Source organism: Pygocentrus nattereri, chromosome 1, assembly GCF_015220715.1.
Source record: "Pygocentrus nattereri isolate fPygNat1 chromosome 1, fPygNat1.pri, whole genome shotgun sequence".
NCBI classification, from domain to species: Eukaryota; Metazoa; Chordata; class Actinopteri; order Characiformes; family Serrasalmidae; genus Pygocentrus; species Pygocentrus nattereri.
The window spans coordinates 44036840-44054573 of NC_051211.1; the positions used below are offsets into that span (position 1 = coordinate 44036840).

The 17734-nt window shown below is 40.6% G+C and overlaps 2 protein-coding genes across 2 annotated transcripts; one reads left to right on the forward strand and one right to left on the reverse strand.

The window, feature by feature from the left end:
* Positions 1–284: 284 nt before the first annotated feature.
* Positions 285–8847, forward strand: il17ra1a (interleukin 17 receptor A1a). Its single transcript, XM_017695837.2, has 11 exons — positions 285–580; positions 2076–2100; positions 2235–2381; positions 3328–3452; positions 3546–3672; positions 3798–3845; positions 5013–5164; positions 5338–5412; positions 5512–5581; positions 5666–5782; positions 6573–8847. The coding sequence occupies exons 1-11, from the start codon at positions 479–481 to the stop codon at positions 7979–7981; spliced, it is 2397 nt and encodes a 798-aa protein (XP_017551326.1). The 5' UTR covers positions 285–478; the 3' UTR covers positions 7982–8847.
* Positions 8848–9742: 895 nt separating this feature from the next.
* On the reverse strand, positions 9743–15579 carry tmem121b (transmembrane protein 121B). Its single transcript, XM_017695838.2, has one exon. The coding sequence runs from the start codon at positions 15449–15451 to the stop codon at positions 14249–14251; it is 1203 nt and encodes a 400-aa protein (XP_017551327.1). The 5' UTR covers positions 15452–15579; the 3' UTR covers positions 9743–14248.
* Positions 15580–17734: the final 2155 nt, after the last annotated feature.

The window sequence follows — 17734 nt, forward strand, 5'->3', positions numbered from 1 at the left end:
AGATCTGATCATCTAACATCAGTAGCTGAACTCAATAATGCTCAATCAAATCCTCACAGCAATGTTCCAACATAGGGTAAAGGTAAAGCCTTCTCAGGGGCTGTAACTGCAGCAAAGTGGCGTTAGACACTTCACTGACACACTTGTGCTCAGGAGAAACGCTGGCTAAGCAGGTGTCCACACACTTTTGGACTGTTTAACAGAAGCGCAGCAGGTAAGCCTGACCGACGTCAGCGCCGTTTCGCCTGCTTTCATCTTCGCCGCCCGCGGTTCGCAGAAAGCGTAGGCAGGTCTTTCCAGTAAGGCAGGTGCTCCGCGCGCTTCGGCATTTGCATAAAGTCCAGGAAGTTTAGATCATTTTGTCTCGCGCAGAAACACCAGGACACCACACTCGAGCGCTGCTTCACAACAACAACGTGGAAAAATAAGGCGAGAATAGTTCAGGCTACACTAGTTACTCTGTTAGTATGTCAACATCATGAGTTTTGTGTGGTGGAAAGCGGTTTTTTTGCTCGTCTTTCTGTCTGAAGCCTCATGTCTTCGCGTTTTAAACGCCTCCTCTCTGAGCTGTGCAGTCGAGGTAAGTAGGCTAAGCTAACCTTTCAGGAAACTCAGCTGGGGAAACGCTGAGAAAGTCCGGGGAATTTTTTCACCACTTTTGATGTTAAATCTTCCTCTGACCACCTTTCAGGTTCAATAAATTATTCCAAAATAGCTACCGTTTACCCTGCACTCTTAAACCAGGTGGTTCTTCAATGGTTCTTTAGGAAAGACGATATTAGTACCGTGAGTTCTATATAGAACCATTTCATCCAGGAATGATTCTTGGTGAAGTGGTTCTTCAGATTGGTAGAAAATGTGTTGTACGCGGTGCTGAAAAGGGTTCTGCTGTTGTTATGATGCCAGGCTTGTTTTGGTGCTGTACTGAACTGGTTTGAAAAAGGTTCTGTATACAACCATATACAACACTGTCAGTCTGAAGAACCATTTCACCAAGAACCACTCATGGTTCTATATAGAACCTTTCCCTTTACTAAAGAGCCCTTGAAGAACCGTGTTTTCTTGTGTACCTGTTCCCCCTGTTGAAGTTGACTGTACACTAAAAGTGGTTTTAGTGAAGGTGGTGTTTCTTTTTAGTGCCAAAAAGAGGTTTTGTTGTCATTGTTACAAGTCTTAGAACCTTTGTGGTATAGAGCAATTTTTAGAAAATGCTTCAGTTACGAGTAGCTTCATTTACAGGAAGGTGAAAACGAATGTATTTGTTCATTATTTTTAAAGATTTTAGCTAAATTTGTACAATTATTTATTCACCTACTGTAAATTCATATGTACACTCTTTAAAAAATTCCGACACAGTACAGGAGGTGCACATTGCTCGTTATGATATAGCTCATAGCAATGATGTGAGTTATGATATATCCCTTAGCAAAAAGGGTTCTATATAGTACCAAAAAAGTTCTTGAACTGTTTTGGTGCTATACAATTTTCATTTTCTAAATGTTCTTTCAAAAAAACATATAGAACTTTAAAGAACTGTTTAACCTTACAAAGAGCTATTTCTTTGTTGGTTCTATATTAAACACATAGAGGAGAAAGCAAAAGCGTTCTTCACTTTTAATTTAAAGTCGGTGCGATGATATTTTTTTGACTGGTTTTTCCTGGTAATTATGAACCATTTCTATTGGTCTGTTCATCATAAGATGTTGACATGATGTAGTGGACAGCTGCTCTGACCAAATAATGTAGAAAAATAAAAATTTAAAAATATAGATTCAAGTTTTTTGTTTGACAGTGACAATATATAACCATAGCATTCATTTAAATACCTTCTAAGAACAATTTACATTATGAAATTTATTGCTGTTTTTGAACTGCAATACTACCACATATTGTGCTGAGGATATCATGCTTTTATGTATGTATTATGTGTGTAGAAAAGGTATGGTCTGATGCCATATGATTTATGGTAATGTGCAATGTTTATCCCTCAATGGGCCTTCAAAAAAGAAGGAAGAATTGGAATGCTTTAAAGGAAAGATGCCATTAAAAAGCTTCATTTTGCTCTTTCTTTCCAGGAGGTGGTGTGTACAGCTGAGATTAGTAAGTATTAGTATGTATGTATGTATGTATGTATGTATGTTTGTATGTATGTTCACAACACAGCAGAACAGACAAAATGAGTTTGACTGTAACAGAATGAGTCATAATATTAAAGAGTTCATTGCCTCCTTCAGATAAATGCTTCTACAAAGAATGGATGGAACAGCAGGATTACACTCCCACTGCGCCGGTGGACCTGAAGGTGCACTGGGACATCAGGATGGACGAGAATGGGGCCTTGGTGCCAGTGATTGTGGCCCAATGGAAAGTGATGGACGATGGTAAGTATTAAAATGTTTATATTGACATGACTCTGCTTGACTTGACAAATGAGACCAAAATAGTTAGTTATCATCTACATTTCTGATAATACGTTCCCTATTTCATTGTACTGACGATAATGACCCTTTTCTCTTCAGCTCTGACTAATATGGCCTATTTTGCTATGCTTTATTCTCACACTCAGTTCCAGACAATATAGCCTTTAGGAACTGCATAGATAAGCACTGATCCAACACATACACTTAGTAATGCTGGTATATTAAGTTCATTAATAAGTTATATTAAGTAAGTAGAATTCAGAGGGCAAATGATTATGGTATTTTAAAATGCATATGAAGGATATTCATGTACAGTTTGTTATTGTTTCATATATACATTTGGCTTCAATTCTATATGAGCTGTACATTTAACCCATTCATATCCATACCTGGAACACAGGAATATTTTTTGTTCAAGGTACAAACAATGTAAATGTACTCTCAAAGGCACAACAGTGGTTTTAAGGTCCAATTGTGTCCCTTCAATAAGGTATATGTACTTCTCCCAGTGGAAAAGTTGGAGTGTGTAGAGTCAATACAAATATGAAAATATAATTTCAATGGATTACAGTACAATAATGTTCCCTGATTAAAGGTACTGAGATGTACCCTTGAGGGTACCACCCCAGTAACAGGAGGGGTCCTGCCCCAGTGACAGTTTATTACCTTTATTTCTGAGAGTGTATGTGCCTACAAAACTGTTCGATTGGATTCTGTTAGACATTAATCTAAGGTACAGCTACACCAAATTCCATCCCTTTAGACCACTCAGAACAAGCTCTGTTGTGTTTTTCCTTATTGTGATTGGTTACTGATCTTAAATGGTAAATCTTAAATTGACAACATGGAGTTATGTTTGGAGTTTAAAGTAGGAATTACAGGCAAAGTATATGTTTGTTTTTTACAGGGAGCATTCGAGATTTGAAAGGAGCTGAGTTTCAAGTGGCAAAGGTAGACACTAGTGAACACTTTTGTATCCATTACACGTTTCTCCAGCAGCTTCCGGGTATGAGGAATCCCAAAGGTGAACAGGTGAGATATAAAATAACAAAAAGAACCCCTGTCTTTTATGGCTTTTATGGTAGACATCTTTTGTTAATGTTGGTTGTGATGTTTTCATTTCAGTGGTCTTTGTCTGTGGATCGAATGGTTGTTGACCCGGGCTTCACATACTTTGTGTCTGTTGCCAACCTCCCCAAGCCAAATTTAGGCTACACCAACTACAACATCAACAAAACTATTATTGTCCCAAGTAAGTTAATGAGAGTTAATGTTCTACGAGATTAACCATGAATATCTGACCTTCGCATTGGCACACATTACAGATAACAGTGTTTCATTTGGGACTGCTGTTATAATTTGTATCCATAACTACAGATTGCAGTAAGCCTCCCATGAAGTGGACCAAAGTCTGCACTGACACAGGTGAGAGTAATACAGAAATGTTATTCATCCTCAGAAAAAAAGCACGCACACACACACACACACACACACACACACACACACACACACACACACACACACACACACACAAGTAAGGAAGTGAACCACAAAATGTTACATGGCAAGTTTAAAAAAAAATGTCATCAGTGTTTCTGCATTAATGAGATGAAGTAGCAAAATTGTTTTCATAATTAGCTTTAAAACACCTAGTTTAATAGCAGCTTACAGATTATGAAAAGAAAATTGACAAAAAACATTATTTACAGATTTATTATCAAACCTTACTGTGTTGTGGTAATGAGAACTTGGTCATGTACATTAGAAATCATTGCATATTTAACAAAAAAAAAACATTTTATTTTTTTTTCAAGTTGTTAGTATTTGTCATTTTCATAAGAAAATATAATATAATAGTAATATTATAATAATAATCGTTACTGTTATGTTTTCCCACATGCTGGTGCATAGTGATGTCATCAAAAATCCTACGCTGTTTCATAGGCAGCCAAAAGTCATTATTTACCTTTTGAATAATATGGCATAATGCATTGTGTTCAGGAACATGAACTAATGAGGTAAAAAAAGTAGAGATTTTTTAGTTTTGTATGCTTTTTAAGGCAAATATCACTGTCAAATCAAAAACTCACACCATTATACTTGAAACTTTTTTTTTTCTTTAAAAACACTAGCTGCTCTTTACATGATCTGAAAATAGACTTGGCCCAAAATTACTTTGTTACATTACCATTTATTTTCCTTTTACGAAAATACAAAGTTTTGTTCCAACAGCAATGATATAAATTACACTGATGCCTCGGCAGGCGCTGAGCATATGAGGGCAAGAGTGTTTAAACCTGTCATCAAGGCAAAAATGTCTCCTTTGAAGAGTCTTAAATGAAAGATAGTTTTGATTTAACTCTTTTTTTATCACTGCATGATTCCATGTGTGAGATTTTGTAGATTTTATCTTTGCCATGACTCTAAAATGTGGAAAATAGTAAAAAAAAATGAATTATGAATAGGTGCGTCCAAAGTTTTGAATGGTACTGTATTTATAGTGTAATGGTTTTACAATTCATTGGCATGCCTTACCAGTTTTTTTGCTGATGTGCCTCTGTGTGCAATTTTAATTTTCTCTCTGTGCCACAGGAGCGTTTTGGCAACCCAATATTACCATGGAGCGCACAGCACCAGATGGCAGGACACTCCTCATTTCCTTCAACACAGGAGAGCTTTCTGAAAGATATCATGTCTTTGTGAAATGTGGGGAAGACGGACAAATCAAAACGATCCTCAACAAGGTACAGAGTTACATTACAAGAATGTTTCATTTGTATTTGCCTTCTTATCCTTGTGTGACCTGCAAAAATGTAATTAATTGAATAAGAAAAATCACTAGTAGTTCCATTACAGAAACATTGTACTTTTGAACTTCTATTAAACCTACTTCTTAAAACATCTTCATCCACCACAGGACAACAAGTCATTCCTAAATGTTACATTTAACCTTGAGGCCTGGCCACAGACATGCTGCGATTTCAACGTTCAGGTGCGTTAGTATAAGAGTTTGCACCAGATTATTTATAGATTGTTTACCACCAATTACACACATGTTGACATAATAATTGAAGCGAGTCTGCTTGTTTAGATCCAGCCGTTCTTTCAGAAGTGTAGAAATGACTGTCACCGGAAGAACCGTGGCTTTTACATATGCCCAAGTATGGATCACCTAATCTAATGTTATGAATGTAGAATTGTGTGTTTTTTTAATACATTAAGTTTATGTTAATGTTCCTGAACAGAGCAAGACATCCCCTGCAAAGAACCCAAGATTTGGCTGATTTTTGCTGCTCTCTTTCTCCTCTTCTGTGGTCTTGTTGTTTTTGCTGCTTGTTTGTGCTGCAGGAGGCAGCAGAAGGGTAAGCAATCCAAGATATTTATATCTTTGAGTCTTACATTTTACGCTGCCTGAGACATTAGTCACATGTGTACTTGTTGAAGCCAAATTAAACTGTCTCATCCTAACATTATATCCTGATCCTATAGAGGCTGATCAGTAATACACCATTTGAAACATCTAAAACTATGTGAAAAGCATTATAAATGCTCGGATGCAGTGATTGATTCACAATGTAGAGACTAGTTACAAATTCTAAGCTTGCTGATTTGTAGCCTGAAAATCAAGAGATCAGAATAAACAATGGCCATTTAAAAATCCTATCCTTAACTACAAAAAAAAATCAGTGTCAAAAAATAAGAAAAATAAAACCAAATCATGCAATAAAGCAAAATTATCTGCCAGTATGGTGAGAGTATTTATTAACTACAAAAGATCTTTCCAGCTGGAAATGTATTTTCTTTAAAATCAGTAATTATGGTTAATAGCATTGTGGTTAGATTTAAATAACACTAAATTGATCTGATATCAAAATAACAATAATCTAAAATTAGCAATAACCAGTACATTAATCTTGTTTTTCATTTTCTTAAACTTTGCACAAAATTTCATGAAATGAGAATGTTTGAACACAATTTAAGCTCAGAAACTTTGCTTTTAAATAAATGTCTTTAAATGGTCTTAAATCAATACAGGATTAGCAATACTGCTTAAAATAAGTTAAGATTTCATCTTCGTTTCATGTTGCTCTTGCTATGATTTTGCCATGATTGGTGACAGACATTGATCCTGTACTGTATATTGCATCACAGGTGAAAAAATACAACCTGTTAAACCCACAAATGGCGTGGTCCATCCAATTCCAGCTCCTGAGCGTTCAGTGCTGATCATCTATTCTAGAGACCACCCTAAGTATACTGACATAGTACTAAAGCTCTCTGCCTTCTTGAGGGCCAAATGCGGTGTAGAGGTCTACCTGGACCTACTGGACACAACCTCAATCGGAGTCATGGGTCGCCTGCCGTGGACCGAACAACAGAAGCGACTGATAGAGCAAACCTCCAACAAGGTGCTGGTCCTTTGTTCAAGAGGAGTGCAAGCAAAGTGGGGGGCCATGTGTGGGGCACCCCAAGTTCGCTTACGGGAAGACGTCCTCTCATCAATGGGGGACATGCTGACCCTCGCCTTGCAACTTATTACCCCCGATATGCAACGCCCTGCCTCATACGGCAAGTATGTGGTGGCATACTTCGAGGATGTAAGCGGGGAGCATGATGTTCCGTCCATGTTTGACTTGGCGGTCAAGTACAAGCTTATGAAGCACTTCGAAGAGCTTTACTTCCGAATACTGGATCTGGAGAAGTATCAGCGAGGGAAGATACACACCATCAAAGGCATTGGCATTGATGAGTACTTCAACTGCCCATCAGGCAAAGCCTTGAGGGATGCAATAGAAGTCTTCCAAGCCTACCAACTGGAGAATCCAGACTGGTTTGAGAAAGAGTGCCTTGACAGTGAAGACGAGGAGCTGGCCGTGGCAAGCAACCCTTTTCTTGATCAGTGCACCCTGCCGATCCTTACGTGTGAGCCTGTGCTCAACAGCGGACCCCCTGTCTTTGAGCACGGGGTTGAGATGCACAAAGTGGAAATGACTGAAAGTATATGTACTCCTGAAATACCCCTTCTGAACCTAGACTTTGTAGAACCACCTGTGCTGGGTATCCAATCAGCGCACAGTCAAGTTTGTTCCCCCTTTCCATCTGTGGAACCTGCCATATTCCCAGCTGATGTGTACCTTCCTGTCTTAGAGAGTCAACCCTGCATCTTGGCTGAACCTGCACTACAGGAACCTTTACTGTCCAACAGAAATTATGTGTTTGCAAAGGGGGAATCACAAGCAGACAACTGCTCTGTGGAAGATGTGGATGCCCTCCAGCAACTGATGCAGCTTCAGCTTTCCCTGGCATCCTGCGAGGTGCTAGCTCCTCCACCCTCAATGGACGATCACAACCAGCCAGAGGAGGTGGAGGAAAGTGAGATGGAAGAGGCTTCGGGAAAGAGACAGTCTAGATGGTCAGATCAGGGATACAGTTCCAGAGGCTCTTTTGTAAGGGAAGAAACTCATCCATCCCCCCTTGCTGCTCTGGCCAAGTTACAAGAAATTCTCTACATAAACAGTCCCATCTCATCTGGCTTCTGCACAGAGACGATGGACAGCTGATGTACTTGTCATTGTAAGATATGATAGACACTTGGGGCCCTTATCAGAAAATAATGCATTGTATGGGAACATTTTTGCTCAAGGTACAATGTAAATACACCCTCAGAAGTTCAACAATTGTCTTAAAGGGGAGTTTCACTGATGTTTCAACATTTGTCCATATTACATGGTTAAGATGTAAACCAAGCATATCAAACTGGAGACATTCCGGGCCTAGGTGCTGCAGAGATTAGTGTTGACCCTCACTTAATGCTCTGAATTCAGTTCAGGAAGGTTTGGTAATTAGCTGATGAGCTGAATCAGGCGCATTTAATGACGAGTGTACTGAAGCATGCAGCATTTAGGCCTGCAAGCACTGGATCATGACATGTGATATAAACAAAGGCAGTCAGAGAGGCTTGATATGAAATGCTCCGTTCTAGAGAAATTGAGATAATTATTAACAGTGGCGGTGATGGGAACCAGATGTCTGAAGTGTTTAACACCTCAAAAAGCTCCATTACAGTACGTTTTTACATAAAAAGGTTATGAACGGTGGGTTTACACTAATATGCTGGCATTATATGAAATGTTAATGAATATGAATTTGTGTTGTAGGCGTCACAACTTGTAGTTACTATCACCACAACTGTATAGAAATCTAATTTAAATTTCTCTACAAGGAACCACTGCATATCAAACCACTCTGAGTTGTTTTGTTTGAATTGAATGATAGAATTATGTAGAAATATTGGTGGAAACCTCCTTTAAATTAAAGTTGTGTACCTTAAATGAGTTTTTAAAGTATATTGCATTTATGTTCCCACATTTTAGAATAGAAGGATAAAATAAACATACTGAAGTTGAGACAGATTGTATGGAGTCAATGAAAGAATATATATATATATATATATATATATATATATATATATATATTATATATATATATATATATATATATATATATATATATATAATTATAATAACGGCGAAATATACAGTTACCTAAGTAAAGGTCCTGAAGGTGTGTCATCCCAGCGACAGATAAGTACCTTTGTTTTCTGAAAGCATATGTGTGAGTGCTACTCTCAATATATTTTTGTGAAAGCCATAAGTTACATATAGTATGCACAGCATTCAGCGATACTCTCAACAGCAGTATAGTACATTAAAGTCCCAATATGCATATCATCGCTGGTGTAGCAAAATCCAGTGTCCCCAAAATGGTAATTTTACAGTCTTAACTTGAATGTTCATCAACATACTGAGATTAATTATACATCAGTTTAGCCTGTTCCTCTTTAAATATCCATAAAATATTCACACTATTTATAGGCAGCTGGCCTTGTGTACAAAAGAACAGAGTTATGAGGTTTTGATAAGACAGCGATGATATAACTGTAGCTATTGTTGTCCACTGGAATACAAAGTAACTCTTTTTTTCATAGGTTTCCACAGAAAGGTTTCCACACCAATATAGCATGCCTCCTTTCCCATAATCTTACATCTGTGAATGCAGGTTCTTGATTAGGACTAATGCAAGTGACTGTTATTGCTGTTCATCACCAAAAATGGAAGTGTTGTTCATTACCTCAGCTGGATGCTCTTCATAGCTTGATTCTGTATTCTTTTACAATCAGTAAATGAAATGTTCATAGAAACTTGTGGCAAAACAAAAATATATATGGAACATATTTTAATGTAACATGTTATCAGCATACTTAATGACATATAGATGGTTATAAACTGTACATCTTTCATTTATCATTTTTACATAAAATATTGTACACTGATTTGGTTATATGGACACAGCACAAAGTTTATTTTGGGAACTCATTTTTCATCACAAGGAACACACAAGTTTTAATGTACACAATGTTCATTTCTGTCCTATTGCATGTATTCCTCTGTAAATAATAGATAATTACCTTTTCATGTAAAAGCAAATGTATAAGTAGGTCAGTAGTTTTTACTCTTCATGTAGTTAGATTTATGTAGGTCTGGAAGAATAAGGTGTTCATCACATGGGCCTTTGAATGTACATTCCTAATAACATAACTCAAAAGCAGCATTCTTTGGTTGTCTTTGTTGTGTGCTTTTTTTTTTACTGGAATTTACTGTAGAAGTCTGAAAAAGAAAAGAGAAGAATACCTTTCCCTCATTCCAGGTTTAAAGAAGAATTCCAACGTTTTGCCCAATTTTTGACGCAATTTAATGTCAATATGAACAATGTCATTCAGAGAGGTTTAATCTGAAATTCATCGTAGAGAAAACGGACTCAGATTTCTTTACAGTGGTGTTGACAGGAACTAAGGGTGTGATGCTTACAATGCAAATAGCCATTTAATTTACCATCCAATATGAACCTACACATCTCCAATGATAATACACATAATATTAATAATGGTAGAACAGTAGTAATTCTGAAAAAATATGTTTTATAATGATGCTCCTACTGTACCCAATAAATAAATGGCTAATATGATTCAGGCCATAATCAAATCTTAAAACAGTATCTCAGACATCTGGCAGTGTATTCGCAACCTCTCTAGTTATATCTTTCTGTGAGAGAGCTTTTAGAAAAGCATTCCATTTATCAGACATCTCGTTCCCATCACCACCTCTGTGATCAACTCTGATTAAGCACGTTTTACATCAAACCATTCTTAATTACACAGAAATCTGTGGAATTCCCCTTTAAGCTTTGGCATATTTTGCCATTTCTCTTTCAACAAGAAGATGCCAGGATTTTAATAGTGCAAAAAATGTCTCGTACAAACATAATGTAAATAAACTGAGTAATTTAAAGCCCTTGTGGCAGAGTCTTCTGTAAAACATTTGAAGGTGTATGCACTGCAGATAGACACAGAATGAAAAGTTCATATGCCCACAAGTAAACTTCTGATATACATGTTTAATAAATTAGTATTTTAAACATATTCATATTGCACGGTGAGGCACAAAAATCCCACTTTTGTTAATGCACTTTCGGCCTGCATATATAACTCCCCATCCCCTCCTTCTCTAATCTGAAAGTGTGAATGATGACGGAGTTAAGATGCACAGTAGTTTGTGACTGGTCTAACAATCTGCCTTCATCATCCATTTTATTGTCGCTGTTTGTAACAAAACCTTGCACCTCCTTGGTAACTTTACAGGACAAATCATTTATAGGTTAACATAAGAATTTATTCCAAGTTTGACTTTTTCTGTTGGTCAGTTCGTCCTGAATTGTTCACATAACGTAAAGGGCAGCTGGCATTTTCAAATGGCGTACAAAAAAATGGAGTTACAAGGTTTTATCATGACAGCGTTGATATATCACCACAACTTATTTGGAGCTGTACCAACCAGACAGGTTTTGAAAGCACCCTGGTTTGAAACACTGCCTGTTAGACAAGTGCAATTATGTAAAACTGAAGAGTTACAAAAGAAGGGGTTTTCCATTCGAGTGAGATTTGCTTACATTTCTTTCCTTGCTTCCTGTGACTGACCTACTATGGTACAGCTTGAACCCTGACTCTGTTTATCCAAGTTCTGAGCTAGATACATTTTTTTTGCATGCACAGGCAAATTTATACTGTAACTACTTACATTCCATTGATCTGCTTTCCTGCACACAGAGCTGTGTTACTGCGGTAGCCTAAATAGCCTTCATCTGCTGAAATGAATGATGGATCGGAAACAGAACCGATAAATCAGCTGGCTCGTGGCTTGAAAAATGAGCAGTAGGATCGTGTATAGAGAGGTAGCCTAGTTCTGGGTAGAGACTGATGAGATGCCACTACTGTAATACAGCCCGTCGAGGCCACTGTTAGAGGAGCATAAGTTCAAAAGACGGATTACATCTTTCCTAGGTAGGTAGCGCTATTCACAAAGTAGCAGTGTTTATCGCTAAAGGTAATAGCAATCATCACAAGCCCGTATCGTACACCTTAATGCATTTTTGTTTCATTCACAAGTACCACCCTTTGCATTCCTTTCAAATTGGAACAGAGTAAACAATACAAAACGGTCACTATCTGGAACACACACCGAGTCTAGCAGGGCACAAGGTACACCTTTGATAAGTGCATTTTAAAAATACATCCACAGACGATGTGTCCGACATGTCAATGACTGGGAGACTTTACCTCACATTTAGTAGAAAATGTTTGAAATGTTAGACATTTTCAATGTAGGCCTAGCAAATAAAGCACTGGCTTTTCCATACAGCACATCTGTAACAATTTGGTTCTCACACCATTAATTAAAGTGCCTCACAATACAAGTGCAAATAAAAAAAAACTGCACTAATGAGCAAAGAATTGTTCACGAAGATGAGCTGGTGAGTTAGTGGGAAGTAGGGGCTCCGGCAGGAGAAATGTGGGGATGTAGAGGATGGATTTTGGTACAGAAGGGGAGAAATGGAGTGGGTAGGTTAGGGGTGTATGGGGGTTGGGGTCAGTGGCAGCATTTCACAATAAAGTGTATGGCAGAATAATGTCACATCCATCACATAATCCATTATCTGGATGCTCTGTTATTAGCTTTGATCACATTACAGTTGACATTAACAGTGTATGCTGGCTGTGAGGTAATACAGCTGAAGTAAAAGGAATAGCAGTACTTGATGGCATTTCACCAGCCTCTTCTTGGCATCATGCTGTTGTCCAATATTTAAAAATGTCAATGGAGGATTTTGCTGTCTGCATGCTTCTTGTCAGAAAACAGCTCTCCATATATCAGTGCAATGGACGTAGCAACCACCCATCAGATTAGAATCAACGTAATTGCTTGAGCAAATCTAATCCAAGATCAACTTTAATGGACACCTGACTCTGTTTTTCTCATTTTGTCACAATGCTAATAAAATGCAATTGCTACTCTCTGCCATTTGTAAACACTGCCCTTTAGTAGGGTGATGTGGAGAGTGGGGTATGTAGAGGGTGGGTTTGGATACAGAAGGGAACATGCAGGACATGTGTCAGACTCCAGATCTGGTGGGCTGCAGCATTTTAGAGTTTAGGGTTCTACCAGGAAATTTCATGGGAGGAAAAACTACCACCTAATAATTGCTTCCGGGTTTCTCAGTCACTAGAGGGCACTCCTAAGCAAGTCCAAAACGAATGGGTTCCTGTGGAGCAGTTGTGTAAAATCAGTTTTTAAATGCTTAATGTGTGAATCAAAGGTTTCAATGCTGCTGTCATATTTCTGAGCTTCAAGTGTACAGTGTCTAATGTATGTTCATGACATCAGTGATTGCAAACTGCTTTGTTCAGCCAATGAGCTTTTTAGTTTGCTATTTGCTGTAGAAATGCAGAAATATATTGCTGAGTTTTCTTTTATTTATTAGAAGGAGTACATCCTTCTACCTTCCAATATGAAAGGATGTTCACACAAAAATGGCTAGAAAGGTTTTTTTCATCTTTACATCATCCTGCACTCCATTCACTGAGTAATCATTTGCAGGCGCCCTCTAGCGTTTCATAGTCTTTTTTTAATAATGGCATAAATACCAAGTGGCCAGGCTACCATTAAACTGGCTATGGTTCTACCTCATTAAGCACACCTGATTCAGCTCATCATCTCCAGAACTAAGCCCTCCTGAGCTGAACTCTGAATCTATATCTCAAATGGCTCCCTCCTTCTTTTATGCTGCAGTATGCAAGTTTTAAAATTGAGGCTTCTACAGCTAAAATTGCACTTTTGGTCCAGTATGGAATCGTGCACACGTGGCTTAATCTCAAATGGCCATTCATTAGTCATATTATGCGATGTTTGAGTGCAGGAGCAAGTGTTTTAATTCCTATGTAGGACACTATATAGGGAGCACGGAGCCATTTGAGATGGAAGAAGCTGATAGAGATAAAGTTGATTTCTCATACGTAGATTAAGTCTAGTCTCACCCGAAACTGCAGTATCATTGGTGTTTCACCATTAAGGGCTGGTTTCCCAGACATGTCTCATATAATCTAGGTTTACTCTTAGGTCTGGGAAGCCAGCCACCAATGTCAGAAGAGTTCTGCAGAGCTGGGCCCACTAGGAGCAGGAGTTTGAAACCCCTGGTGTGGTGGGTGTAAGAGGTGGGGTATGGTCTGTAGGGGCTGTATGTGAGGGGGTGGGCATGGAAGGATGAAATGCAAGGGGGGTGGGTGGTGTTAATAGGGCGGGGCTGTTCTTCGCTGGCACCTCGTGTCGTTTGGTTATAGCACCTGTTGAAGATGTTGGAACGCGACGTCATCCATAAGGCTGATGTTCCATGACCTCTGGAGAAAAAGAAGGGAGCTGGTAGACGTCTCGCCGCCTCTACGGCTGCGTGCTGACCGCCAGCGTGTTGACGTAGCCGTGCGGGCCCATGTCGTTCTCCGAGACGCAGTGCGAGACCTGGGCTGCGTTGCCCGCCAGCCGCCGCGCGCTGCGCGCGTTCACGCACTGTTCAACCAAGTCGAGGCACGCGCAGCAGAGGAAGAAGGCGTTCTTGAAGAGGAAGAGCGATACGGGAGCGCGGTACATCAGCACGAGCACGCACCGGATGGCCAGCAGCGGCGCGTTGACCAGCGCGCCGGTCAGGAAGCGCGCCCACGCCCAGCGGCAGCGCGCGCGCGACGCCGTCAGCTCGTAGAGCCACACGACAGGTACGGCCAGTGCCACCACGTGCGCCGCCACCACCGCGTGTTTCAGGTAGCGCGCGTCGGCGGGCAGCTCGCCCTTGACGAACGCCTCCACAAGCGCGAAGCTGTCCAGCACGTCCATGCACGTGGCCGTGAAGCAGCCGCGCGAGTGATGGCGCGTGGCACCGTTCGGGTCCTCCGCCACCGAGTTGATGAGGCAGAAGAGCAGCGGCGCGGCGAGCAGCACGGCCAGCTCGAAGCCCGTGACCCCGAGCGGCACGCGCAGCGCGATCAGCTCCAGGATGGACGTCTCCAGGATGAGCACGACCTTGGGCGCGCACGCGATCACGTAGATGAGCCAGGCCAGGTAGGCGAAGGCGAACTCGCCCAGGCGGCAGCCGAAGAGTGAGCCCTTCTGGCGGAAGCCGCAGGCGCGCTCGCGCTTGCTGCGGCTGTTCTTGGCGAAGAAGATGGCCCAGCCGGACAGCACCACCAGGTCCGTGGCGATCCACGAGCACCAGTACAGGTCGGTGAAGGCGATGAGGTAGAAGTCGAGCGCGGCCCCCTGCACGGCGAGCACCACGAAGCACAGCACCTTGTACAGCAGGTTCCTGCGCGAGCTCGGCACGAAGAGAGGGGCGGCGGAGGGCGCGAACTCGCCCGACGACGTCATGGTGCGCGAGGCGGCCGAGCTGACAGCGGCGGCCGTCGCGGAGGGGACGAGCGGCTGCGTGCTGCCTCCCTCCGGGTTGGCGCTGCCCGTGCTGGTCTGCGTGGGCCTGCGGAGGAAGAGCTGCCCGTGCTCCGGCGCCGAGGACGCGGGCGAGTCCGGATACAGCGCCGCTTCGGCTCGGGGACAGCTGGCCGCGGGATTGTCTTTGGCGATTTGCGCGATCATTGTGGCCGCGCCTCGCCTCGCTCGCTTGTTTTGTCTGCGGCCGCGTGCTGACAGGCGCTCAGAGGAAGGGAGGGCTGAGGGTGGGCGGCGGAGGAGGGGGGCTAAGTCCCGGTATGGAGCACGTCGGAATGGAGCAAGGGGGGGAATGAAACAGTACGGCAGCGTTTGTGGACTCGAGTAATGAGGTTTATAGTTAGATGAATGAAAAACGCTTCAAGACGATCCCTGCATGTTCTCTGGAATGCAGGGAGGAGAAAAATGACAAAGAAGGCTGGAGCTCTTGTCAAGCGCCTTTCCCCCCTTGGAAATTTACCCATTTTTCAAAATTCAGTCCTTGAGATGTAAACATTAAGAATGGGTTGACGTGAAAATGTGCGCTGTAGAAACTCAGATTTCTTTACAGTGGTGGCGACAGGAACCGGGGGTCGCTGTCTGCTGCACAAATGTGGCCTTTTTATTTACTATCCGAAACCAACAGTGAACCTACACGAGGCTCCTGAGTTTTTATGTGTAATGTTGATGATGGTAAAATACCCATAGATTTCTTTAGGGACTATTTTGCCTCACAACTGCCTGCCATGAATGGATTAAAACCGAAAGATTTAAATAGAATGGAAGACACAACCTGATCTCAACACTATCCTAACACAGCGTCTCAGACATGCAATGTACTAATAACCATTTCGAGTAACTTGCTGTGTGGGAGCTTATAGAGGTGGACGTCTGGTTCCTATCACCATCACTGTGAACACTTCTGACTCGGTTAGTTTCTCTAATTTCACAACAAATCACTCCGAATGACTTCGTTTACATCTCAAAAATTGAATGATGTGGATTTTTTTGAAGGCGTTCCCCTTTAAAAGATAAAAGACTTGGAGAGAATCACTGCACTCTTCCAGCAATTTCCAGAAACACTTAATCGCAACATTTAAAGGGGAACAACAGCAAACAATAATAATAATAATAATAATAATAATAAATGTCGTCTTTGCGTCTCGTTGTGCAATCCGTGGTGGTACAGTGTGTCACTGCTGACAGCGATGTTTACAACTGTAGAGACACGCTGTGACGTCACACGGAGGCATCATTTGCCTATTCCGGCTACGGAAGCGAAATGACCGACTGTTTTCACACCTTCACTGAAGCTGTTCGAGCTACACTTATTCTCCGCTATGCGTGCAGATACAGTTGTCCTTGGTGGACTGAGCCACTTACTACCGCTCTGAGAGGCTCCTACCTGCTGTAATAGCACTGTAAATGCGAGCTGATGCATTTTTAGACTTCATCTCTCAGCTGAATCATGCCAGGGGGCAACTACAAAGAAGGATATATATATATATATATATATATATATATATATATATATATATATATATATATATATATATATATATATATATATTTGTTTATTTATCCAGTGTTATTTTACTCCAAGCCACCGTCGGCATCTGCAGATACTGCTGACAGGTAAGCAATTAAATACTGAACCACTAACCAAGCACCACACTGTAGGAGTCAAAGGTCGATACCCACAGGGGCATACAGTCGGGTGACACCAGGGTGGATTCAGCTAGGAAAATGCCAAAATGCTTATATATTGTGCCCTAAATATTTATATTTTGCTAAATTCTTGAAGAATATTTATTTGTATTATTTTGCTTATATATAAAAGTAGTTTGGTGAATTTCCCCTTTATATAGTATTTTATTTGGTCCTGACACAGAATCCTATCCTCGCCAAATCAAAGTACATAATCATCTATTATTCAGTTTGTGATGTTAGCAGCATGTTCAGTTATTCCAATAATTAAACTTCAGTTAGCCAAGACTTGCACAGCTGCTTCTGATTGTGTATGATTATGACAATGTGCATATGAAGCCAGATCACTGCACAAATCTAACTATATAGTGCTGTGAATGATATAATAGTCATGATTTCATTTAAATGTATTTAGTCTACCTGAAATCAGAATGGACCTTTTTAACCTTGTTAGGTGATTTGTTAGGTCACATTACACATGATTTAACATCAAAGAAATCAAAGACAAAGAATTTCAAGAAATTTCTTTTCTTTGGATAATCTGCCAATGTTCTCTACCTACAATACCCAGCATGTGTTATGGTAATACATCATACAACCACTGGGGTCTCTTGTATAAAGTTAGAGAAATCCTCTGATGCAGAAGCTAATAAAACACACAAGATATTCAGCTTCCTTGCTGTAAAGTCAGCTATCTGGCTTCCTTTTGCATTAGTCAGAAAGTGGGAAGAAAAACAGCCCACC

Bases quoted from the DNA above. Each gene is read 5' to 3' on its own strand.
- il17ra1a (XM_017695837.2), top strand. From the start codon at position 479: ATGAGTTTTGTGTGGTGGAAAGCGGTTTTTTTGCTCGTCTTTCTGTCT. The intron at 581-2,075 runs GTAAGTAGGCTA...CTTTCTTTCCAG, and splicing joins CTCTGAGCTGTGCAGTCGAG to GAGGTGGTGTGTACAGCTGA. The intron at 3,453-3,545 runs GTGAGATATAAA...TTTTCATTTCAG, and splicing joins GGAATCCCAAAGGTGAACAG to TGGTCTTTGTCTGTGGATCG.
- tmem121b (XM_017695838.2), bottom strand. From the start codon at position 15,451: ATGATCGCGCAAATCGCCAAAGACAATCCCGCGGCCAGCTGTCCCCGA.